Genomic DNA, 26,663 nt, shown 5'->3' with positions numbered 1-26,663 from the left:
CTATTGGCATCATCTGTTCTGACAATAGTTGACCTGAAAGAGAAAACTGACTGTTGTGTGAGTAGTAGGGTTGTCACAGTTCCTTTTTTGTGTCTCACGGTACTATAACAGCTAAAGTATCACACAACCTGAATTAATTGTGTGGATGTATCATACATATTACTTTTCTGTTGTATTGATTATTTACAGTTTATTACTACAACTACACTGAATTATTATTTTACAGATATAGTGTGTAGTTCTGAATGCATTTCATGCATGTGATGTGTTTTAATTTGTTTTGTAATTAAAGTTGCTCTATGTATTTTTTTAGCGGCCTCTAGTGGTGATGTTTCAGATTGCAACAAGAGCGCTCTTGTTGTGTGCGTGTGCGATCTCAAGAGCGAGCATTCACTACCGGCCACACGGAGACTTTCAACGCAACGGCGAAAGCATCACACAACATGCTGGAAACTCATGTAAACTCCCACTGCAACGTTACAATAATAGGCTACTTTTATCAGCTTGACGTTGAACTAATGCTCCATGCTCGTACCATGATAACGTTACATTGACTGCATTTAGCCGACATGTGGTGTTATCTAGCATAAGGCATTTCACTAACTATTCGTGTATCTTTCACAATCAGCAATGTCAACATAGGTAAATGTATAATATGATAACGAAAACGGTGAACTAGACTGAACAATGTCAGTGTAACAGTAAGACAGTAGGAAGTAGCATTACTGTACTGAACGTGTCTGGAAATGTTTATTATAAACAATATGATAGTAGTGCGATGAGTAACGTTAGACAGTAGATCTAGTGCATAAAACAAGTATACATCCTAAAGCACCTACTTTTTCTTATCCTGGAACAGTCTTTTGTATTCATTTCATGTCTCATTTAGTTTACCTTGCTATTTCATTAGAAATTACTAATAATTCAAAAGCTCTGCCGATGTTGATCCGTGTTTTCGTCCTGAGTCGATCAGAATCCCGTTTGGGCTGACAAGCTTCAGGAGATAAAACTTTTTTTTGTTTTTTATATATTTGTGGAGTTTGTGTTTGTGTCGTTTTGGGGTGTTATCAGACTCCATGTCGTCAGCTGAAGTGCCGTCGGTCGCATAGACTGTATATAAAGAGAGAGGCTCGGGAGCGCGCATGCACTGTCACATCCGTTGGATTTCGCGGTAAATCCGACCCGGAGACTTCACATATAAATATGAATATTGGCCTTCAGAGGTAATAGCAAAACCCGACAAGTGGATCATTGTAATGTGTGATTACAACCCCTTCACACACAGGCAATAAAAAAAGGATTCATTTTAGAAGAAAAGCTATATAGAGCACCTTTAAATGATTAGGAATTCTTGTGGACTGTTGATTTAAAAGATCTGGTGTTTGCTAGTATTTTGAATAATGTCTTTAGAATTGGAATATAATATGAATTTTGGGAATAATTAAGTGGAAGAAGCTTGTTTCCACCTCTGAATAAAAAAAAAAAGGCAATGGGGAGTTTATATCTCACAATTCTGAATTTTTTTCCTTAGAATTTCCTTGCATTTTTTACGTTTTAACACGCGATTGTGAGTTAAATCTGAATTGCGATATATAAATGTGCCTTTTTTCATCAGGATTGGACTTTATAACTCGCAATTACGAACAAGTTGTTAAGTTTTGTTAAAGAAGTCAGAATTGCGCGTTATAAAATCAGAATTGCGGGATGTAAACTTTATAATATAATATAGTGATATATGATACAATATGATATATATATGATATAATCCTGTTTATATCCTGCAATTCTGACTTTAAAACTCGCAATTGTGAGATAGAAGTCCGAATTGCAAGATGTAAACTCGCAATCGTGAGGGAAAAAAAGTCAGAACTGTGAGATAAAAGGTCGCAATTATGTTTTAAATGTTTTTATTCCTTGGTGGAAACAAGCTTTCATAATTACACAGCATTGCTTTGTAAAACTAAAATATAGGCTAAAGTTTACTCAATAGCGAATTTTCAATAACGAGTGCGAGTTTTACAATTACAAAATAATCTCAAACCTCTCTGAAGTCCATCACACTCATCATGGGAAGTTCTTTCACTTGTATATTCCACATGCACTATTACTATTTTTGCCTTGTATAGAGATGCATCAGATGGATATTTTTAGCAGTTAAATGTCTTTGGTGGTTTTTGTGTAAACGTTTTTGCTATAAGATTAGGGCTGCACTATTGTGTCGCTTGTCAGTGAAGTACGGCTCTGTGATCAATAGTAAATGCTGCTCCATCTGAAAGCCAGAGGGCGCTCTCGCGCAGAAACTCCAAATATGCCCCGCCACAGTAGACAACATCTCATTCCAGGAAATCCCTCTATGGGCATCATACTATCGCTGTTGCTTTTTTTGGACAAGAGGTTCAGAAATGCTTTTCATACTTGGAAAGATGTTTGATGCGTGTTGGTTTTTGAAATGCACGTTATAAGAGACTCAAACTCGCAGTGATTGCTTTCAGATGGAGCAGCATTTACTACTGATCACAGAGCCGTGCTTCACTGAAAGAAAAATCGCAGCCTTTGCGATTTCATAATTGCACTAAGACAGATCGATTTGCGCGCGATTTAGGGTTAATTGCGATTAATCGTGCAGCCCTATTTAAGATGCTGTCAAATTAGGAGGAGTTATTTGAATTCCCACCTTGTTTCATTCTGTTGCACTTCATCTCTGCATTGGATTTAATGCAGTATATTGAGGCTTGGGCATTGCGATACTACTTTACCACAGGTACTCTGTACAACCCTAATTACACTAATGCCTGCTATAGCACTTATGACGACACTGAGAACGCGGCATGCTTGAGTTTCGTTATTAATGGCAGTCTGACACATTTAAAAACAACTTGGTAAATTGAGCTTGCTGCTTTGTAAGTATTTTGTGGTAGTTAATGTTTCGATTGCTCAGAATGAGTTATGTAAATGTTTCCAATGAATTGGATTTTCCACAAACATTTTCACATTTCATATGAATTGGCAATGTAAACGAACCGCTTACAACCTGAATTAATTCCCGAGTTGGTTTTTAACACATTTTGGCCATCCCTTTTCTCTCAGATCAGACGTTCTTTGGCCTAACACTGTAACGACACCTGCTACTTTGCTTAGCAAGCGCATGCCAATAATCTGAGCTAATTGGAATGTACGCTGCTCTGGAAAACAGATAGAAGCAGCAGGTGCAACAGCACAAAGAAGTCTCAGAAACCCACGAGACATGGACTGGGAGCAGGCTGCCCGAAGGAAGTAGTTTCCACCCATCTCTGTTCAAGCTTAAACTTCGTAGACAAGAGACCACTGAAACCCGCCAATAGCTGTAACTTAACAGCCATGTCAATACATGCGTTTCATTGCTTGGCTGTGGAAACTAACACATGCCCCCTTGAAAAGTTACAGCACACTCAGGGTGAGCCCAAGATGGTGATTCATGAATGCAGAAATTAATTCCAGACACAGGCATAATCTACGCCTGGGAAAACTGCCCTGGATTTTTTTTTTTTTTTTTTTACTTTTCGGCCTGATTTAGCTGTGGGTATGTGGCAAGGCAAGTTTTCAAGTTTTCGACAATATTTCAGACACCATGTTTCGGTGAGGTGACAGAGTTTTCTTGATGATGAAATATACCTTCATATAAATGCATACTAAGATGTGCATGCTTATAATTTGTTTATTCACTTGCCAAAACCATTTGACAGGGCACTAAACAATTTCAGTTTACCTTAAGGTTTATATCTTAGTCCTTTAATAATTGGGAATGTGATCTTTTTTGATTCTTTTGATGCAAATTAGTATGTGTGTGTGTGTGTGTGTGTGTGTGTGTGTGTGTGTGTCAATCTAAACAATGATGAATGTAGGTTGAAAGCCAAAAGCAATGTAGGGCAAAACGATTCTTTTTTTTTTATGTCAACCCAACAGTGGTGGAACGTGTTTCACCTCTATGTTGTAGGCTTAGGTGGGCTCTTACCTTAAAGTTTAAAATGTATATCAGGGTTTTATCTGAGTCAAAAATGTTCTTCAGTGGTGGCGGATGAACACAGTCATTCGCGCACACAAACACGCACACACACTGCCCTACTCATGTGAACTGCAATCCCAGTACTGACAATAAATCCAAAATAAATGCAAAGAAACATTTTAATATAAACTTGTCTTATACTATTAATTTGTGAAAAAAATAAATAAATTCACTGTCACTGAGTGACTGATTTGGAGAGTTAGTATTAAACTGAACAACAAAGTAACATGACATAAAAGTGACAGGTATATTATTTTGCATTTACACTACAAGACTTAATTCACAGATCGTTTTACATGCAGTATGAGATTGTTTTGTTCCGTCCATTGCTATTGTTATCACTGTCAATTGGATTCAATTGCGCATTTAAATACGGTTGTCAATTCAGAAACTTTGCAATGTGCAGTTAGCAGCATGAAAAATATATATTACATACAGAAAGCGAGCAAAGATTGCTGCCCTTATAATCACTGGAGCAGTCAATTACAATGTGAGGTACACAAACGCTGCACTTTTGCATTAACGTCCGTTATAATCAATGAAGCTGCTTTACTGTGCAATACATCTCTTTTTGACATTGTGTTTGTACTTTGTTGGATATAATGAAAGGATTTGGGAGCATGAAGAACTCGCACTGAACAAACTCTGCCGTTTTGAGCGATGTTGAGCAGATTCAGACTAACTTAAATCAGATTGGCCATTGTGTTCACACACTCAATTGGCTAAAAAGCTCAATTAAAGGCACACGCATTCATTTTGGTGGCTGCAAGAATATTTTCATTGCAGGAAAAACCCTGGATATATCATCTACATAGTAATGCTGACAGTTACACAAACATTCGTAAAATACACCTGTTTTAAATAGGGATGCACGATATTGGATTTTGGCCGATATTCGATATGCCAATATTTTCAAACTAATTTTGCCCGATACCGATATATTTGAATTTTTTTTAAGTGCAAAAAAAGCGTATTAAGGCTTCTATTAAAGTTCTCAGTCGAGAGCAGTGAGTGATTTCCTGTTGTGTTTTGTTGTTTTAATAACATTAAAGGGATAGTTCTCCCCAAAATTTTAATTGTCATCATTTACTCTCTCAAGTTGTTTTAAACCCAAATAAATTTCTTTCTTCTGTTGAAAATAAAAGTTATTTGGAAGAATGTGGCTAACCAAACAGTTGCTGTACTCCAGTGACTTCCATAGTATATTTAAGCACAAGAAAGAAATTAATCCAGGTTTGGAACAACATTAGAGTGAGTAAATAATGATGACAGAATTTTTATTTCTGGGTGCAGTATCTCTTTAAGGACAAGCGGCAGCATATTATTACTGTCTCTTTAAGAACTGCACGCGACGCGTCTAATATACACACAGAAAGTTTGCTTTCACTTTAGACATAACCAACTTTGTTTATGTAAATCTTGTGTGTATTTGACAGTATTAGCGCAATAAGACTCGAAAGATAACTTAGTCCAGTATGCAGGCGCTGTGACAGGCTTTCAGTTCCTGTGAGCGTCGCGTGTACGCGCTCAGAAAAGCGCATGTTAGAACAGCGCATCAGCACGTGAATGACATGTTTACCTAGTAAGACTTTGACGCACATGCAAATAATGAACTTTTGTGAATTGCAGTGTCCCGTGAGTGTAACTCTATCTCTGCGTTTACATGTGATGTGATGTGAAATGAATGTACGTCGCGTTGTACAGTATGTTGAGATGAAGGCGCCAGAATTGAACTGATAGAATGCACGATACTATGATTTTTCTTCAAAAGCAGATCGTGGAGACATTTTAATCGTCCACGATCAAAAACCGTGAGACGCACGGCACACCCCTAGTTGGAAGTTTAAGTTGCTGGCGCTCATGCTTCGTTCACGGTCGTCACGTGCGCATAGGAAACACGCCACCCTATCGGCAAGGCTCATCGGCAGTAATATTAATATCGGCCGATGATGGTCATTTTAAGCTTTTATCAGCCGATACCGATGTTGTCATCGTGCATCCCTAGTTTTAAAGTTAGTCGACATGAGCTTTTAGCCTGTTGTCCAAATATAAAACGCAGAATGTGGACGGTTCATTTCCAAGAAAAACATTTCTTCTGGTATTTTTGTCTTGAAAAATGTAAGTGCCATCACAAAGAAAATTACAGGGAGACATTGAGATTTATTGGACATTTTAAGAAAGTCCATAGAGACACTCATTCAGGCTGTTAGATTACCCTGGAGAGATGGGAAAACAATAGAGAGAGACAGAGTCTGCCAGCAGAAAAATGGGGAAAGATCCATCTAAACTAGCAGTTGCTGCTAAGTCCACAAACATACTTTCATTGACCTCAGACAGGTTGGTTTAATTGAAGCGTACATTGCAGGTGAAGTCCAGATGCTTGACAAATTCTGCTTCATTCAACCTTTTCTGTAATGTTATTGCAGGTGCTGAAACACTTGGGTTGGATCCTTAAAAAGCGTTTGCCTTGCGGAAATAGAGCTGATACTGTGGTGAGTATAAATGCATATTGGTGCTAAGATGGCTTTTTTTCTCCTTAAGGAAAATGGAAAAACTTTTTTAGCTGCACTCTGTTTAAAAGGACATGGAAAAAGTTACAGGTGTTTCAGAGACTGTTTTTTGAGCAGGAAAATTCAGAACAGACTGTTCTCTACTACTATTCTAGGTTTTGTTTGCACCTTGTAATGAAAAGCCTTTTGACATTTCATGACAGCTTCCTCAACAATGATCACCTTGGTTAGATTCATAGTACTTGCAGGAACGCAGCTTAGGGACTGTTCGTTTTTTATTTAAGGGGCGACCGGAGGAGATTTGAGATCTGTAGTCAAAAAAGACTTGACCCTCCCTTCGCCAGCAATAATTTTTTCTATGACCCTCCAAAATAATTGTGAAAAAAGGCATGACCCTCCCCGATAATTTATTGATTATTTCTGTACTGGTTTGCGCTTGGCAAAGATGTTCAGATAGCCATCGTTTTTTTTACAACCATGACAAACGACTAAACTCCTGCTTTCTCATCTTACTAGGGCTGTAACGATAGTTATCACGATCGGTTCGTATCACGATTTTTGATTGGAAAAAAAATCATGTTTTCGGTGCTGATGCAGTGGTGACGCATTCATGTAACATGTAAGGGTGGCGCTGCCAATAAAGTATCTAAAAGCTGCCACAAAGAACCGGCAAAAGTAAGGATTATGAATATCAAATATAGCAAGGAGACATTTTAATCGTTTATTAATAAACAAGTCTTTGTCAGTGTCGGCTGCAAAGATAAAGGTGACGATGCTGACTCGCGATCTTCGCAGTAGTGAACGCGCCAGAGAGAAATGCACATTTCATACGAATTACATAAGCAGAGAGCAGTCTGTTGTATGTTTTCTTTCGTTTTGAATTGTTCTGTTAAAAAGTAGACATTTCAAGCTTTCTATATATTTATCAGGTCTGTGAGGCAAGTAGCCTACCTTAGGCTATACGCTGAGTTTCGGTTCATTTATTAGACGAGAGTCCAGTTCACGCGCCGGCGCCTCCGTGTCATGATGATCTATTTTCTACTATATTTACTTCTTATTTATTAAATCCAGCCAATTGGTTGATGAAACATTGATTAAAGTTAAGATACAATTAATAAAAAACGAAATTCACTTTAAAACTTTCACAGAGACCTCAAACAGAAAGCACAAAGCCTTTCTTTAAAGTCACTTTCAGAGCGGTCATGTCCGTAACGGAGAACTGTCACGTCCGTAACATTTTTTTCCCCCCTCATAAATGCGAACACGAAAAATAAAATAAATAGAATATTTTATGTTATGTGGAGGCCGACCCTTCTTCGTCCGGTGGGTAGTATTACTTTTGTTTTGCGCAGCGTAGTTCATAGAATTACAAAAAAAAAATTTGCCACCTAAAAGTTAAAAAAAAATTGTCACATCACATGTGTATTTCCCTCATATTAAATATAAAACGTGTATAAATGTGTAGACTGATATTTTTTATCTTTATTAAGGGAGTATGAATATATAAACGGACGTTTCAGTTTTAAATGCATTTTCTGAGAATTTATATTTCAAGTTTTGACTGCAAATGTCACGTCCATAACGCTGGAATTGCCCAATTTTAAAGAATTTATCCTCAACTAGTTTTTTTTTGGTGTAGGTATACGTATTTTATTATGTTAACTTCAAATAATACTAATAGTAATTTAAAAATGGGGTAGCCCTACGTCTAACACATCACACTGCACTGTTATGGTGGCAATTTCAGTAGATTTACTCACTAACATTGTTGTGGAAACACAAAATAATTGAAACTAAAATATGGTAGTATCGTGCTACAGCGCACATTATATCAGCTGCAGTTCTGGCGCCTCAGTCCCAATACTGTAAAACTCGACGTACATTCACATCACATGTTAATGCAGCGGTAGAGTTACACTCACAGGACACTGCACTTATTCGCAATCCCAAAAGTTCATTATTTGCTCGTGCTTTAAAGCTTTGCCGGGTAAACATTTCATTGGCGTTCTGTTCTAATGCACTTTTTCTGAGCACGTACTGAAGTGCGCGCACACTGTCAAACAGCGCCAAACTGGATTTTTGTTGGGTCAGAACCATCTGATAGCGATGGGGGGCCGAGACCGAGAGAGCTACATGGAAAAAATATCCACCAAACAAGCCACTTTGAAATGTTGCTGTTTTCATGAATACAAAAGTTTGGTGACCCTCCCTCTAGACTAAAAAAAGCTGGATGACCCTCCCCTCAACAAAGAATAAAAAGACATGACCCTCCCCTATTTTCCTCCGGTGGCCCTTTCCATAAATACCGAACGGTCCCTTAGTGAGAATCCTGACTCTGTGTGAATGTAGAATTCAAATCAAAGCGTTATTCTGGCAAATGGATAGACAGTCAAACTAGACTTCACATTTAACAAACACTATATACACTACTGTCCAAAGTTTGTTTTAGCAATCTTTGATTAAATAGAAAGTTTAAAAGAACATAGGGGTGTAATGATTCACTTATTTTCTTGATGCATTGATTAGAAAACCATTTGAATAATCCTATGAATGCACTTTAAAAATGCAGTATCAAATTGAATCTTACTCTGAACAGTCAAATTGAATTGATCTAAATTTCCAAAAATCATTATTGAAAACTTATGTTTCGTGAATCGCGAGTCGCACCCTTAAAAGAACAGCTACTTTTTGAAATAGAAATCTTTTGTAACTATGTAAATTCCTTATTTTCACTTGTGTACAATTTAATGCTTCCTTGCTGAATAAAAGTAGCCTGTTCATTTCTCCAATCAATCAAGCATGTATTTAGCAATTGAATATTCTTTATTCTCTTCTTAATTTCCTGACAAAGTGAGGAAGCTGCTTAGAAAAGGATTAGAAGTTGTATTTCCCCCCTTCATCATCAAAAATGGTTCTAAAACAGTCCGAAGCAGGATCTATTATTGCTTGTAGCAGAGCAATTTGAAAAGTTAAGCACTCAAATGCTATCTAACTAATTATCAGCACTCTTTGAATGCCAAACTATTTTTTTTATTTTCACATACTACTATTCTTTATCGATTTGTATGAGTTCTGTGTTGAAGTCATGAAAACGTTGTTTTTGCTATAAAAAACTTACCAGATACCAGTTAGCTTCTTAATATTTATCCGTCTCTGGTCATGATTTGGAGACGATGAGCATGAACCGTTTTGCCGTGCTGCGTATTGATCACGCAGTAAAACCCTGCGCCCAAAACCAGTCGTCCATGGATGAAACAAGCACTGGTGGGACGTTGTCCTGCTTCACTTCACAGACGCTGAGTGAAATGAGAATTTTTTGATAACGGAACACTCATTTATATTCACTTTATTCAACAGGAAGAACAGCTCGCTCCGTGCGTCATACGTCATTACGCTATTTCAACGTCATTGCACATGCGCAGTCCTTTTAGTTTCGGTTTTCAATCCGATCAAGTGTTTACATGTTCTCTCGATCGGATAACAAAAGGAGTAAACCACCCCTTTCAATCCGATCGAAATTTCAATCGGATCGAGCTCAATCGGATCGATTAAGGTGTTTACATGAAGGTTTTTTAGTCCGATTGAGCCGTACATCCGATTAAAAGTGTCCATGTAAACGCAGATACTGACTGATACACCACAGATCCAGAAAGCCAGATTTCCCACTAATAACTACAGCAGCATTGTAGTAGCGTTTATGTGAAGGCAACTATTGTCTTATGCGCAAGACTGTCAGCAGATCATAAACTTAGATGGTGCCTTGGATTTAATTGATAAATGAAACAATCTGCTTTTTCTGACAGGCCAAAGGTGATAATTTTATCCCGAGTTGCCTTTGTCGGTCACTGTTGCGATTTGAGAACTAACAAAAGCTTCTTATCGTAATCACTAATGCTAATGCACTCAAATCGGAACAATGAATGAGTCTGTGTGTACTGGCACTCTGGCTATAGTAAGTGATTTTGGCAGGTGGTGATATGATGTAACCCTTCGGAACTGTTCCAACCAGATCATGTTCCAGCAGACCTTTAGGCAGTGCCTGTCCCACTTTCACCAGAAACAGCCCATTCGAAGATTCTACATGTGTAAAAACACACACCAACAGCAGAATCCGGTCAAAGGGGAGATTCCTCTCTATTTCCTCTATCACTGTAGATAACAACCCCCTCTCTGTTAACCAGGTCTCCACAGAGACCTTGAATATGTTACTCATTAGTCATTTCTGCTGTCTGAGTGGCGGTATAGAGTTCCTGGAAACACTGTCAGTGCACTCGGTTCACATGCAGATGAATAACTCTTGCATCTGACCAGGGGTGGTTAAACGAATCTGGTATTGATTATTGGCTTTCTCTGAGCTCCAGTGTTGGTGACAGTCATTTTTTTTAGCTCAGTCAGTTATCACTCTCTATCCACTGCGGTTTCTCACATACTGTTTTTTCTGCATCTCTATAGTTAATCATGTGATTCTCAAACACACACGCACACCAAAAAAACAACAACAAATACCCACATCCAGCTCATGCACCCCAATGTGTGAGGTTTATATATATATTGATTACACTTTAGTTAACATGAACTAACAGTGAAAATACTTCTAAAGCATTTTTCAATTTTGGTTAATGTTTATTTCAACATTTACTAATACATTTTTATGTATCTGTTAATAATATTTAATGGATCTGAGCTAACATGATTGACAGTTATTTTAATAAACATTAACAAAGATAAAATAAATACTGTAACAAATATATATTGCTCATTGTTAGTTAATGCATGAACTGATGTTAAGTAATGAACCTTATTGTAAAGTGTCAAAGAAAGGTTTCTTCAGCTTCAAATCGGCATATTAGAATGACTTCTGAAGGATCATGTGACACTGAAGACTGGAGTAATAGCTTAAAAAAAATCAGCTTTGCCATCACAGAAATACAATCCATTTTTAAATTATATTAAAATTGAAAAAGTTATTTTACATTGTAATTAGAGATGCACTGTTAGCATGTGTGACCTATTGATAACGATTTTTACAGATTCTGAATTTCTTTCAAAGAACTATAATTGACAGCATATGCAACACAAATCTACTTTTCTTCAAAGCAACATTTTATTTCCATAATAATAAGTAATAAGACTACTAAAATAAGCAACAGCACAAACAAATGCAATAGAATAAAGAGAGATTTTTCAGGTGGGTATATAATATATTAAGGCAAGAAATACTACATAAATTAAAGTAATCAAATGTAAAATAACACTGGATAGTCTTCATTGTAAAAATGAAATGCAGATTAATGCTTACAATTAGTTAAAGTTATTCAGTCAAGAGCAGAAAGTGATTTTCTTTGTCTTTATGCACGGATCCAATATTCTGTTACACAACGCACGTTATGTTTCTCAACTAATTGGGTTCCAAAACTGACTGTATTTAACCGAATACTCGCCAAGACAAGCATTTTGACATCATTTTGTGTGTATTTGACAGTTAAAGCCCAGCAAGACTTTGGTGCTTGTGACTCACAAGCTGCTTGAGACTGAGAGGCGGCTTGTGCGATCCATTTATATAGATCAGTTTTGAGTTATAAAATTGTGTGCAATACAAGCACTATTTAACCGGAGTGAATGAGACGTGTGAGTCAGAGGAGACGGGTGTGTGTCAGAGAGCGAGAATGTGCAGCTGACGTTATTGCCTGTGCAACAAAATGTACCGGCTCGGAATCGGAAAGACCTGCCGGTTACCGGTTTGGCCGATCATGTGGAAAATCGTCCTATTCCGGTCCCTGGCCGGTCGATCGGTGCATCTCTGATTGTAATATGTTTTACTGTGTTTTGATCAAATAAACGTAGCCTTGGTGAGCATAAGAGAGTGTGTTGAGAAACATGAAAAAAAAAAAAAAAATCGTACAGACCCGGACTTGAATATTATGGCGCTTTTCCATTACCAGTACCAGCTCGACTCGACTCGACTCCCCTTGGCTCGCCTCGACTCGGCTCGCTTTTCGCTCCGTTTTCCATTGCAGAAAGTACCGCCACAAATAGTACCCGGTCGTCATAGCGACGCCTTTCGTTTCTCGTTGCCCCATCAAGCTCTCGCTGGATCCTCTCTTCGGCAACCAAACAAAGGAATGTCTGCACCTCCTCGTTTGACCACGGCGTATTCTTCCGAGTTGCCATAATAATAGTAGTAAGTTTAGTAACTATCTCTGGCCAAACTATTTAAAAATGGCGGGGTTATTCTGGATACTCCATCTGGCGCGTGCAATGATGACGCAGATTCTCTGTGACCAATCAGCAGTCGGCATTGTTTTCACGTCACATTTTAGTATCGGCTTAGCTCGCCTCAGCTCACTTAGAACCTCGCCGGAGGTGGTACGAAAAAAAGTACCCGAAAGCAGGTACAGGTACAACTTTTACACAGTGGAAAACCAAACAAAGGCGAGTCGAGTCGAGCCGAGCCGAGCCAAGGCGAGCTGGTACTGTGTAGTGGAAAAGCGCCATTAGTGTAATGCATAAAGGAAATTACGATTTTTCCTTTTAGTGACATGTATTTATATTAGGGCTGGGTAAAAAATATCGATTTCTCAATTTTAATCGATTCTCATTTTTACGAACCGATATCGATTCTTAAATCCCAAGAATCGATTAGGCTATCCTGTTTTCAGTTGACGAATGAATGGAACATTGTAGCGCTCATCCCATCCAATAAAGCGCAATAATCTTTATGCTTTGTTACTATTGATATGAAACAAAGTCTCAGATTTCTAAGTACGTCCATTTTCTTACGAAATTCAAAAACATAAATACCGTTTTGGCGCTGTGGCGTGAGATCGCTCTGGCTCAGCTCAAGAGAAGCAGCAGTGCGGAGCGCACATGATCTTCTCTTCTGCCTTAATAATACCAGTTACAGCGCGAAATAAACATGAATGAACGTCTGAAAGTGGTCTTAAAAGAGTACAACTTATCGAAATCCGTATCATGTCACGAAATCAGTGTTTCAACTGTGGAAAGACGTCAGTAAAACAACTTGTAAACAATGTCATGTAACGTCACATTTACCTCAGAAAAACCATATCCAGTGACCATAACTCGTCAGTCAGCTAGAAAAATTAACTCTAAAGAGGAGCATTTTGCTAAATATATGCACCATATTACATATTCATTATCATTTTTAATTTTCTTCAATATTTAATGCATGTTTGAATAAATCTGGCAAGTTTTTATGACAGCCACCATTTAAATGTTTATATTTCATATAACTTTTATTTTTATAAAAATAAATAAAAGTGTAATTTAAGTGTTTGTATACAAATCAGTATATAATTACCAATATTATAGTAGGCTACAACTGACTCCCATAGTTTACAGCATTAGTTAAGAGATTTGTTTTCCTTGAGAAAATTTGCCATTTGTATTGTACCTGATATCCAAAATAATCAATATTGCATCGAATCGAAATCGAATCGAATTGTGAAATGTGTCAATGCCCAATATTAAGCACATTTTCTTGACCGGTTTTGTGAGATGCTCCCTTGAGGTTGTGCGTTGCATTCCTCTTTTCACTTGGCTCATAACACATTTGTCCTTTAACATGCACATTAATGCCTCACCTTTGGTCCAACATGGTGTTGAATTTAGTGACTCGTAAGAAATGCTGTGTAGGCTTTATCTGGCTTACTCATAGTTTACCTCTGTATCTGCAGGCAATCAGGCCATATTTAGTGTCACTCATGCTTCAGCACATGAAATTAGCCCTCAGGATCATTCAGTTACAGGGTGGGAACATCGGTTTTCACATAGATTCAAAACCAACATGCTGATGACTTCCTACTTTCAGTGACAGTAGATTTACGATAATTGATAGTCACAGCGTGCGTACGTGTAGGTATGCTAATAAGCAACAGAATTATAGATAATTATCCTCACTTTCATTTTTTCAAGTTGAATCAATTCTAGAAAGGAGCTGGTATCATTTGTAACCCATTTCCTTCGCTTTCTTTTTTTCTATAAACACAAGTCACATTGTTCTCTGTTTAGCATGTCATTTAAAAAGACTTCTCAGAGGAGGGCAAACACGTTATGCAAACCCAATGGTCCTCCAGCAATCCAGGCAGTTTAGGTCTTGTCCTTATATTACCCATTCTTCGTGTCCTCTGTCAAGTCCTGGTTTGGAGCAGCACGTCGCCTCCCTTCCGAGCGACTCCCACCTGTGCGCCAAAGATAAAATCATTGATATGATAGTCAACATTTCATTACAAAAATGCTGTGAACATCCGCCTCGTGACAGCAACGTTCAGAAGCAATGTCACACAACATGTGCTGATAACCTTCTGTGAAATGTCCTTTCACTCACAAACTTTACTGTTTTCAAAAGTTGCCATGTGGGTGTGTGCTCTAGATTTAACAGTCTATGAATCCTTGAAGGATTTCAAAATCTTGTTAAAAAAAATTGAAGGCGTAAAAAGATCATATATCTTAAACCGCATAAAAAAATATTTCCCCCACCCCACCATGTTCGGACAGACACTGATGGATCCAGATTTCAAAGTAGGTCAGGTGAGGTGACACGTTAATCTCCCTGGTCCGAGTTGATTTGATTTCCCGCCCTTCGGAGAGTTGGTTGCATCACAAGCAGTTTAGGCCAGCATCTGTCTTAATGTCTTGTGACAGCATTCACTAGCGTGTGGCAACGGCCATTGTTCCTGCCGGATTGATTGGGTCGCTTTGCCTTTGAACTCGACCTGATTGTTCAATGCTGACGGAGGGATGTGAGCCATATGCTGATTTCTCCAAAAGCGTCTGGTGAAAATGGTGTTGACATAATTGCTTTGAAAAGAGGAAGAAAAATGGCACAATTGTCTGGATGTGGGGTGGCGGTAGCACGTCTGCTTCAGAGCTCTTCTGCTACCTTGCCTTGTTTTACAAATAGTTTAAGGAGAAGACTGTAGTCGATAGCGTAGATGGCATTTTTGACCATAACAAGGCTAGAAAAATAGTATAAAAAAAAAATGTAAATGTTTATATTGTGTACCTAGGTGTGCATTTTGAATTTAAAATGTATTCATTAATTAATTCAGAAAATTGCTTTGTAAATATGAAGCAATGTTTGCCCTACAATACTTGGTTACATGTTTAATATTTAAATCAACTTTCACATCTATAATATTTAATATTTATATTGGTGTTTAACTATTTTACAATCATTTGATTATGTTTTGTGTACTTATTTATTTTTGATAAAATTACATTAAATGTGAAACACTTTTTACCTTATCGACATACAATACGGTAAGGGTTAGGGTTGCGGCGGTGAGGAAAATTTCCCACCGGTTATTCGACGTGTGACAACACCGGTAATCCCGGTGTCACCGTGGGGGGCGGGGCGGGGCGGGGCGGAGGGTTAAATAGCTTTTAAATGCGTGCGCGTTATACTTTCACTTTCAAAATAAGCGTCCATTGGCAATTCAGCGCTGACAATTCAAAACTCGCTGATAATAAAACTTTTATTTATAGACAGAACTTTTAGTAGCATAACGAACGAATAAAAATAACCCCATGCATAGGCTGAAAAAAGTGAAAATCGGCAAACTGTGGGCCCAAACAAATAAGAACCATAAAACGTTTTAACGAATAAGAAAATAAAATAGGCCTAAATAAATTACACAAAGTTTAAATAAGATAAAACCAAATAAATAAGAGACGAATATAAAATCTCCACACGTGCTAAATGGAATTTGACTCCTGATGCTTGCTGATCTGTGACGTGGCTGGCTCTTGGCACGCACTGCGCAGTTCAGTTTTTAATTATGCTCTCTTCTGAACTAAATAATTGATAATTATTATTTTTAATTAATTCAAATAAATATTTTAGAAAAAACGAATATTTTAAAAAAAGTCAAGACATCGCGGTGTCACGGTGGGAAAGTGATGTCACCGGTGATGGGGCTTAAAACCGGTAACACCGTCAACACCGTCTATCGCGGCAAGCCTAGTAAGGGTACATAACATTTATTATCATTTTTAATATTTTGTTAACCAATAACATTAATTCCCAGTATCAATTTTAGCAAGCAGCATGCTATAATATTAATGTCTTTAATTATTAAATATAAACATTCATAATAATATTAATAACAATGTGTATATGTAACACTTAAAAGTGTTAATATTTTAGCATATTGGTTGCTAAAATATTGAGATGTTTAAATATGAATATTTTTGGTATCAAATGCTGACATTTTAGAATTATTTTTTAGATCCAATGTTTGACATTGCAGGATTGGCTCGAGAATGAACAGGAGTTTGGGGAAGGACTATCTCTCGGTCTTTCTAATATGCTGTGATTGTGACTGAATTTTAAGAGTAATGCTTTACATTACACTCCACCAAGCTCTTTATCTCTCTGTAATATTGCTTAGAGACAGATTTTTAATGCTTAGGCTTTTGGGATATTTTCCTTTGTGCTTAATTGGTGGAAGATGAACATTGACTGCAAAGAGTGTCTTCAGGAATTTGGATCCAATGGTCAGTGTTACACAAGAACACAAGCTCTCCAGGCCTTAAGAGGTCCACTGTTGTCAAGGGAGTCGTGTGAAAAGCCCAATGTACCACTGCCAAACACACACACACATCGAAAGGTGTAATCAGCCTCTTCTGTAGTTTACAGTGTGTAGATTTTCAGTGCTAAAACCCTTTCTCCTCTGCCTGCAAATAAGCCAGCATGTTGACTTACAGAAGAGTGTACAAACTGTGGCTCTGTGCTGCTTTCAAAATATTGCTATTTGCATCATTAGCCTGACATGTTAAAGTCGTCATTAAACCAAAATTGTACCCTATGTACTGGACTGCCCTCGACTAAAGATTTTTCTAGTCGACAAGTAGTCGTTCATTTAAGCGATTAGTCGACTAATCGAGCATTTAAATTAATAAGCCATAAATCATAATAATGAGCCTTTAATTGTCTATATAAAATTCATAGCCTAATCAGCGCTCAAACCCACGCATAAAGCTTGCCACAGCGCACCGGCAAATATAATGATTATGAGTGTGTCGTGAAAAAAACACAGAAGGAGACTCTTTAAACCTTTAATAATTTATTGGTTATGTGTTTTCGGCCGCAGATATTAAGTCGACGATGTTGACTCATCACCTCCGCAGTAGTGAACACGCACGCCTATGCATTTCATATGGATTACATAATCTGAGAATATTTATTTTCCTTTTTTGTTTGTTTTTTTTGTTCATCAAAAGCAGACATTTCAAGCCCTTTAATTTGCATTACTCTAATCTGTATGACGAAAAATGACGGAGTATTTTAAGTTAAATGCAATAATCGCGCTCTCCACACAAACACAGATATGCGCCTAATAATAGCGCACATTTATCTTGGTAAGCATTAGAGCGAGCAGACTTGTAAAGTTGCCATTACTTGCATGCTTCAAGTGACAAGCCATATTTGAGGTCAATGAATGCTGTTAATGATCTGTCGGTTACAGCCTGCGTGATTTCGCCACTTCCTGTGGAGGTTTTTTTCTGCGTCTAACTGACTAATTCAATGTTCTCTTCTAAGAAGCCTCTTCTAGTTGACTACTAGAATAGTAGTAATAGTAATAGTAGTAATAGTAATAGTAAGTTGACTATTAGGGGGAAGCCCGACTATTTACTTTACATTTGCATTACTAGTCTTGTGGTAAACATTTAATCCGTCCAAGTTAATACACAGAAATAAATGGAATGGGGTTCCTTCTCTGATGACGTCAGTTTGACGGCTTGGGTTGAATATTCTACACCGTCAGTCTGCTATGAGCGAGGGATGGAGAGGACGTGCGCTAAAATAAAACCCCATCTATTCAAAATTCCGTTTCACTTGGAAATGGTTCACGGGGACTTTATGTATTTGTTAATATTTGTGAATTAATAATTGCATCTTGACAAATAACTTAACAACTTTTTTTTTGTAAATAAGATGGTTGCGCACTATTTTTGTTAATTACCTTTTTTAACTAACATGATGTTTTAACCCTTGTGCACTGTTCGAATTCTGTGTACACCCTTTATGGAGCGGGTCAAATTGACCCTAATTGGATTCAATACAATTCCTCAAAAATCACACTATGAAAAACAACAAAGATTTAGATACAAACTGTAAACTTTTAATATCAACATTTGTCAAACGTTAGTAAAACATTATATCTGAAAATATGATTTATAAAAATGTTTATAAACCAATTTTTGACAAAATTGGAAAATAAACAGTATACTGACTTTTTTTGCATATACATTTTTTTTTACTTTTTTACTTTTTATGCTTTGAACATCGTAACTGAACAATACAATTTTGCTGTATAATGAAATTTTTTAATTTTCATAAGTTAACTTTCCCTAGTTTCCTAAGACCTAGTTCCCTAGTTTCATTATTCACTCACAGGGAAGTGAGAAACCAAACATACATCAAATAAATGTTTTTTATTAATTTTTTGGCTCTGTGAAGCTGCCTTTGAAAATCCTACATAAAAGTTTTTGTTAAAAGCTAGGTATTTTAGATATCTTGAATATTGAAATGAGAGCTTATTTTACTATCTGTGTCTGACAAAGATTTTCATCTGTAATTTGCAAATAATTCTAAACACTGTGATTTTAGCTTTTTCAAGTGTGTTTGGTTAGGGTTAGAGCACTTTTAGATACACTTGCACGTTAGAACTGGAGTTGAAGTGCCCTGACATACAGAAAAAAAAATGTTTTTATTTTGTGTCTGTACAGTTGCTTTTGAATGGCTGTCTATGAGGGTCAAATTGACCTGCAAACATCACGTACGTAATAGTAATTTTGTTTGTATATGTCAAAATACATCAGCATGTTGAAACTTTGCATGCATGTTCATCATGATAAATGAGAAAAAGTCACAAAATATATATAAAAAAAACAAAGGTTAACCAGTATTTCCAACAACTAGAAAATCGAAACGGGTCAAATTGACCCGCAACATGCAGGGTTAAGAGTCATTAAATATATTTTAAAATTGTATTGTTAATAATAATGTTTATATTTCATAAAATGACTTAATATTTGAGCATAATGGTTGCTAAATCTATTAATGAATAAATCACAATACCTTGAAAAATATATTTAAAAACTTTTAGAAAATAATACAGATGTGTAGAAAATATTTTTACTTGGCTACACATGACATTTTTAGACTTAGTATAAGTTTTTATTTTTATTTATAGATTCTCTTATTTGCCACTTCCAGAGCAGCAGGAAAATGACTTGATAACCGTTTTCGATTAGTAAATTGCCCTGTGCGTGCCCTTCTTTGACTTTATTGCTATAAAGTGGCCTGTTATCAGTCTGTAAAGCGATAGCAGTCTGTTACACCTTTCACCCAAACCAGTTAAATAGTGTTTCCTCTCAGACTTCCCCCTCAGCCTTGAATAACACCGTACAAACTCCCTCACCCTGAGTGCTTGCGCTCCACTGTTACGCAACACACACCGCCTTTGATTATACAATGAAGATTACTCTACACACTAAGCATCCCCCAGTACACCAAAATGTCGTCCAAGGCAGAGGACATATCATGATATTTGCATTCCTGAGGGCGCTTTACGAGGCGCAGATGGCGGTATATCTCATGGAGAGATCCCTGATTGCCGTGACCCGTTTCAATAAAAGCTCTTTCTGTGTCACGTCTATGAGGGAATTTCCCCACCTGTGGTTTCTTTACTTGAACTAATGTTGCGGACTGTAAATGCCTGGAGTTCAAATGCCTGATTTATTGAAAGGTAGCGGTCCTCCTCGGTATCGACGCGGCAGCTCGATTATATAGATGAGCACTCTGCACTGTTGCAGGGATTTAATTTGGCTGTGCTGTGAGATAAAAAGCATCGATTCGGTGGCACCGATTGGCCTGATTTGATTGGATGCTGCAGTATCTCTGTTATCTGATTGGCTTTGACACACTGGCTTTTGATGATGCTCCTATTTGCATACTTTTGCATCATTTATGAGAGGAACGCAAGGCAGGCGACTCTGAGAAGTTCAGCCAGCTAATTGAGCGTTCATCAGCAGGCTAAATGTCTCCAAAACAAGCTGTAGTCGGTTAAGAAGAGAACAGGTAGGTGTTACATCACATGGTGGGACAGTCTAGAAATAGAACAAAACCTCATTGCTCAAAAATGATCACAAGGAAAAACCCTGAGGAGACGAAAACCATCCATCTCTCGCAAACACACCACATCCTATAAACGGAGAGCGACGGGGAAACACTTTCCACTTCACTTCTCTGTATAAATGAGGATGTGATATGGAATGACGGACACTTTTCAGAATTAGCTTGTGGTTACGCAGTGTTTCGGTGTGAAACTGAAAATGTTTGTGCTCAGTGATGCTCTTTTCTGGAGGAAGTCCAATGCTGAGCGGACTTAATGTAGCGTATTATTTGAATAAACCACCCAAACTTGTACACGTTTTTTTTTTTTCTTCTTTTTTTGTTGCTTTAAATCACAATTAAGTTAACAATTTAACTGTGCAAGGACCAACATTTTCAGAGTGTCAAATCTAGGTCAGGTTCATTTCAAGTAAATGTTCTTGTGCTACAAAATTAAACGCATCTGTAAGTGTAAACTGACATCTTGACAGCTCTGTAATGCCAGTCACAATGAATCCAAGTGTCAAACTCAAGTAAACAAAGGTATTTTGTAGTAGCCCTCATGTAAGCATTTTCAGTGGCAGATGTTTTTACTGCTCTGCAGGTTTGGTGCAACAGCGCCCCCACAGTGTAATGGCTACTTTAGGTACTACGACTTGTTATTCAGTCATGCAGGACTGTGAAGCCCTTGGTAACCTCTGGCAGGATAGTACACATTCAGGTTCTGCTGACAAAGAGAGCTTTTACCCCCTTATTTCACTGTAAAAGAGGGTTCTTTTTATATACACTCTTGAGTGGAAGGCAGAAAGCCTGGCAATATTCAATATTCATACCTCTTCTGTTGTCATTGTAGTGTCATTCTGTGAGATGGCTTTCTGATGTTGTTTTTGTCCTTTCTCTCTCAGGCTTGTGTCCTGTGTGCTGACCTCATGGTGTAAGCAGGTGTGAAGATGAGTATTAGCAGCGATGAGGTCAACTTCCTGGTGTATAGATACCTGCAGGAGTCAGGTAAGTGCTGCTTAAACAAAACATCCCAAAATTGTATCCAAACAAACTCGTACAGCTTCTTGCCATCACGCCAGTTAATAATGACCAGGGGGCTGTTAATAGATCCAAAAAGGACCAACATATCACAAAGAAAGTATAATCGAAGCAGTCCCCATCTTTTAAATCCACATGACAGCTTCTTTATGGCATTAATTGCATACATTTTTTTTTCATAAAATATCTACTTGTGTATTAAGTGGGAAAAAACAACAACAGCATTCATATATTTTTCATATACTGGTGAACTATTCCTTTTACTCTATTGCAGATCACTTGCGTATCTGTCATCAGCATTGATTACAGTAGAACACTAGGACTGTTCACAGTCAGGGCGTTGTTTAAGGGAGTGCACATGATACCCTCCGCTGGAGAGAAAGTTGATCCAGCAAGCGTCACACTGAAGTGTTTATCATTCCCTCTGGCAGGGTTTTCCCACTCGGCCTTCACATTCGGCATTGAGAGCCACATCAGTCAGTCTAACATCAACGGAGCCCTAGTGCCCCCTGCTGCCCTGATCTCCATCATCCAGAAGGGCCTGCAGTACGTGGAGGCAGAAGTCAGCATCAATGAGGTGATATCACAGCTTCAATTTTAAAATTGTGAATTCATATTTCAGATCATTAATATTTCAATATAACAGATCAATCAAGGAGCTTTTTTTTATTTATTAACAACCACATTTGCATATTTACATTTATTATGCAGATTAGTGAATCTTACAAAAAATGCCCAGATACATTTGTTATATATAGGAAAACGCTTCAAAAAGGCCCACACACAATGGCTGAGCCAAAAATATTATCCAAATATTTTTTTCCATATCATATGATATCGATATTTGTCACGATACTCATTTACCATTAGTGGGAAAGGAAATGCTTTCCACATATTTGTTAGACCTTGAGAATGAATGTAAACTTGTTTGTTTATAGTTTAACCTAACAGAGTAGCAACATTTTAATTGACCTTAAATTCCGTGTTTTTTATTGCATTTTTTGGGGTCTTTCAGCTTCAGTTTAGTGTGTATTTGACGGTAGTTTTTCTCAAATGAAACTTGAAAGTGGCTCTCAAAGCAGCACTGGACATGAAGTTCATGTCCTCATTTATTAAGACGGCAGACGCTGAAAGCAGCGTGAGCCTCACATGTGTGAGTTTGTGTATCTGACGAAACCGCTGCTCATTCCCAGAGTCACGCAGAAATCACTGACTGGCTGTCGTCACGTTTATTTCTGCTGTCTGATAGGCTGTTAGATTAATCCATAATGAGTAAAACTGTCCAGAGCTTATCTTTATCGACGTAAATTTTACACTGATAAATGCATATATATATATATCCCGGTGGTTCTAAAAATAGGTTTAATTTTAATAATGTAAAATTTCTTATTTTATTAGTTTATTTTGGGTTGAAGTCCACCCTGCAGATGTTTTTTGTGAGGTTCACCCAGATAATGATATTGGTTTATGCACACAATCCCTTTAAACGTGAAATGAGTGCATGGCTGACATGTTGACTTCTGTCTCCAGGACGGCACACTGTTCGATGGGCGGCCAATTGAATCTCTGTCATTGATTGACGCGGTGATGCCCGATGTGGTACAGACCCGGCAGCAGGCGTACCGAGACAAACTGGCCCAGCAACAGGCCGCCGCAGCGCCCTCTGCAACCAGCACCAACATGCAGGGTAACCCCAAAAACGGAGAGAACACCGCAAACGGAGAAGAGAACGGTGCTCATGCCTTACCGAGTGAGTCACCGAATGATTTTGGAACACATTACATGTTTAACATTGTTCTTAATGATTGTTTTTTTGAAAATGTTACATAACAGTGCACATTTTCTAGCTTTCAGTAAACTGTGGCTGTAAATCAAAGAGCTGTTGTGTCCTTCCTCTTAATGATAGACGTCATGTGATGATATGTGCAGATAACCATGCAGACATGATGGAGGTGGACGTGGATGTGGAGATCCCTCAGAATAAAGCCATGGTCCTGAGAGGTCACGAGTCGGAGGTCTTCATCTGCGCCTGGAACCCCGTCAGTGACCTGCTCGCCTCGGGGTCAGTTATACAGTCTCTTTCCATCACTGAATCCGTTCATCCTTACCGAGTACACAACAGGAACGCACTGATCCAATACCTGGATTGGTAACGGCGCTAATGCTGACCTTTTTAAATGGATCGGTATCTGTCAATACTCTGGGTTTGTCATAGCGTTACCCTGCACTTTCAAGCTCCAGAAAGGCTATACAAGTATCCAAAAGTTTACTCTAGGAACATAAATTGTAATTTGTAGTAGCAGTTTATATTTTAAATAGCAATCCATTCCAAACAGTGTGGAATAGATTATATAAACATAAACATCAAGATTAGAAACTGTCAACAGATCGGTCGAGTATTGATATTGGGAAAGAACGAGCGTGATTGGTGCATCTGTAGAAACGGGAAGTCAAAGAGTTATTTAATACTCTGGCTCTCCACAGGTCTGGAGACTCAACGGCACGCATCTGGAATCTGAGTGAGAACAGCAGTAGTAGCTCTACACAGCTCGTCCTGAGGCACTGCATACGGGAAGGAGGCCAAGATGTGCCCAGCAACAAAGACGTCACATCGTTAGACTGGAACGTGAGTTCAGCTCTGACAACACTCTCTCTGTTCTGTGTATATTGAAAGACTAACGTTTCCACCTTGTGTTTTTCAGAGTGAAGGTACACTATTAGCTACAGGCTCCTATGATGGCTTTGCAAGAATATGGACTAAAGATGGTAAGCAAAGTTATTTGCCTTCTGAATCAACATGCTTTTTTTTCTCTCAGTCTATTCAGCAGTCTGATAAATACAGAGTTCTGTCATGAAACTCTAGGTGGCGCAGGCTGATAGGTCCTTAACACAATCTGCTTGCAATCACATCCTTCCCTATAGGGCTCAGCTGATTGGTTCCTTCTGTTTCACTAGCTAATTAGCTTTCTGCTCAACCTTCAAATACTTGATCTGCATTTGCTGTAGCAGTTGCAGTGCGCTTTCAGAAAGCCTCCACCTTCCCCAGCTCCACCTGTAGATATACTAAGTGTAATTCATGTAGGCTATATTGTACAGCAGCAGCATGTCTTTCTTGCCCACAGCAGAGTGTTGTGTATGTATTGGCAGTAGAAAGTCCCATACTTTCTCTGCAGCAGCAGCAGCAGCAGCGTAGCAGATCTATTCCGCCAAGACCAAATATATCAACATTGTCATATCCATTATAATGCCAAACACTCTGAGAGTTGTCATGACAGTACTGTGTTCATTCACAGGTAATCTGGCCAGTACCCTGGGGCAACATAAAGGTCCAATTTTCGCATTAAAATGGAACAAAAAAGGAAACTTTATCCTCAGCGCCGGTGTTGATAAGGTACGAGAAGGAAACTACAGTCTGTGAAGTGTAGTAAGAAAGCACTCAGAACAATAGCAACACGCTACAAATTACTGCAATACCGCATAGCAACACCCTGACACCTAAAACGATAGTCAATCTGGAACAGGGTTTCCCAAACTGGGGTTACTAAAATATTTGATTCAATATTTTGTTTACCTGCATGTCTTGTGATGATAAACCAAAATTAGAGAACCATGAACATGCAAAATGATTGAAATATTAACTTAATCTTTGGGGGTTATTTCAAGTAAACATTATAGGGGTTCGACTGACCAAAAAGTTTGGGAATCCCTGACCTAGGACACTAGCATTGTAGTTCTGTAGATCCACTACCCACATTTTTTTTTTTCAGAAAATGTAAGTATCTAGTGAATAATTAACCTAGTTAATAGTTTATATCAATCTACCCTGTCAGAGATGAGTTAATATTTCCTTCTTTTCTTCAGACAACAATCATTTGGGATGCTCACACAGGGGAAGCCAAACAGCAGTTCCCGTTTCATTCAGGTTCACAGAGATTCCACTTTATTCTTCATAATGTTATACTAATATTGTGTAAAATGCTCTTATGCTGTGGCCTTTTCTCCCTCCCACTTCAGCACCCGCTCTGGACGTAGACTGGCAGAGTAACAACACGTTTGCCTCCTGTAGCACAGACATGTGCATCCATGTGTGCAAACTGGGTCAGGACCGACCCATTAAGACATTCCAAGGACACACAGTAAGAACTGTCTGCTCATCCCGCTGTTTCCTACACTTTCAGTCTGCCAAAGGGATGCATATCCAACTGTTTTTCTCTGTCTCCAGAATGAAGTTAATGCAATCAAATGGGATCCGACTGGCAACCTGCTGGCGTCGTGTTCTGATGATATGACTCTCAAGGTAAAAGTCCTTACCACACTGGCTACACTATATAGAAATTCAGAATCGTATTTTCATATTGTGGCATCAAGATGACTGCAAGTACATGGTGTACATTTCATAAGATGTTTTGAATAAATCATGGCTTCTTCCAATGTCCTAGATCTGGAGTATGAAACAGGACACTTGTGTTCATGATTTGCAAGCTCACAGCAAAGAAATCTACACTATAAAATGGAGCCCCACAGGTCCAGGAACCAACAACCCCAATGCCAATCTAATGCTGGCCAGGTAGAGTCACCATCCTTTAATATCCGATTCACCAGCTGCTACACTATGATAATAGCTACTACTATCCATGCACTGTTATACATCTTCTGAAAGAGTACAGAATCTCCAGATCAAAAAACAAGTGAAGAAGCAGAAACAAGCGATAGAAGATAGTTCTTTTTTGTTATATTGTGTTCCCAGATATTCTCAGGGTCTGGGATCCATGAAAGTTTTGTGAAAATGATCAAAAACGCTTGTGGTGGCTGGCAACCAGCTACATATGACCTTAGTGCATTTGGTGGTCACAATGTAAGTGCACTTAAAAGGGGACTATCGAACCAGATTTATCAGATCTAATGCACCAAATGTGTTCTCAAGAGATGC

The 26,663-nt window shown here is 38.2% G+C and overlaps 1 protein-coding gene across 2 annotated transcripts in view; it reads left to right on the top strand.

Annotated features, from left to right (window-relative positions):
- Positions 1–26,663, top strand: part of tbl1xr1a (TBL1X/Y related 1a) — an 86,581-nt gene that overhangs the window by 53,213 nt on the left and 6,705 nt on the right. The window contains exons 3-14 of one of the 2 annotated variants that reach the window (XM_056252809.1): positions 6,469–6,534; positions 21,598–21,700; positions 22,165–22,310; positions 23,264–23,483; positions 23,663–23,795; positions 24,218–24,359; positions 24,436–24,499; positions 25,027–25,124; positions 25,595–25,655; positions 25,748–25,869; positions 25,956–26,030; positions 26,173–26,300. In XM_056252809.1, coding sequence (XP_056108784.1) covers positions 21,643–21,700; positions 22,165–22,310; positions 23,264–23,483; positions 23,663–23,795; positions 24,218–24,359; positions 24,436–24,499; positions 25,027–25,124; positions 25,595–25,655; positions 25,748–25,869; positions 25,956–26,030; positions 26,173–26,300 — 1,247 coding nt within the window. In that variant the 5' untranslated portion in view covers positions 6,469–6,534; positions 21,598–21,642. The remainder of the gene's footprint in view (positions 1–6,468; positions 6,535–21,597; positions 21,701–22,164; positions 22,311–23,263; positions 23,484–23,662; positions 23,796–24,217; positions 24,360–24,435; positions 24,500–25,026; positions 25,125–25,594; positions 25,656–25,747; positions 25,870–25,955; positions 26,031–26,172; positions 26,301–26,663) is intronic. The other variant, XM_056252810.1, reaches the window with a different exon arrangement.

The sequence above is a fragment of the Rhinichthys klamathensis genome, unplaced genomic scaffold, assembly GCF_029890125.1.
Source record: "Rhinichthys klamathensis goyatoka isolate OS25496 unplaced genomic scaffold, OSU_Roscu_1.1 h1tg000098l_1, whole genome shotgun sequence".
NCBI lineage: Eukaryota > Metazoa > Chordata > Actinopteri > Cypriniformes > Leuciscidae > Rhinichthys > Rhinichthys klamathensis.
Note: the sequence above shows the minus strand (reverse complement) of the source record. Positions and strands in the feature narration are given on the sequence as shown.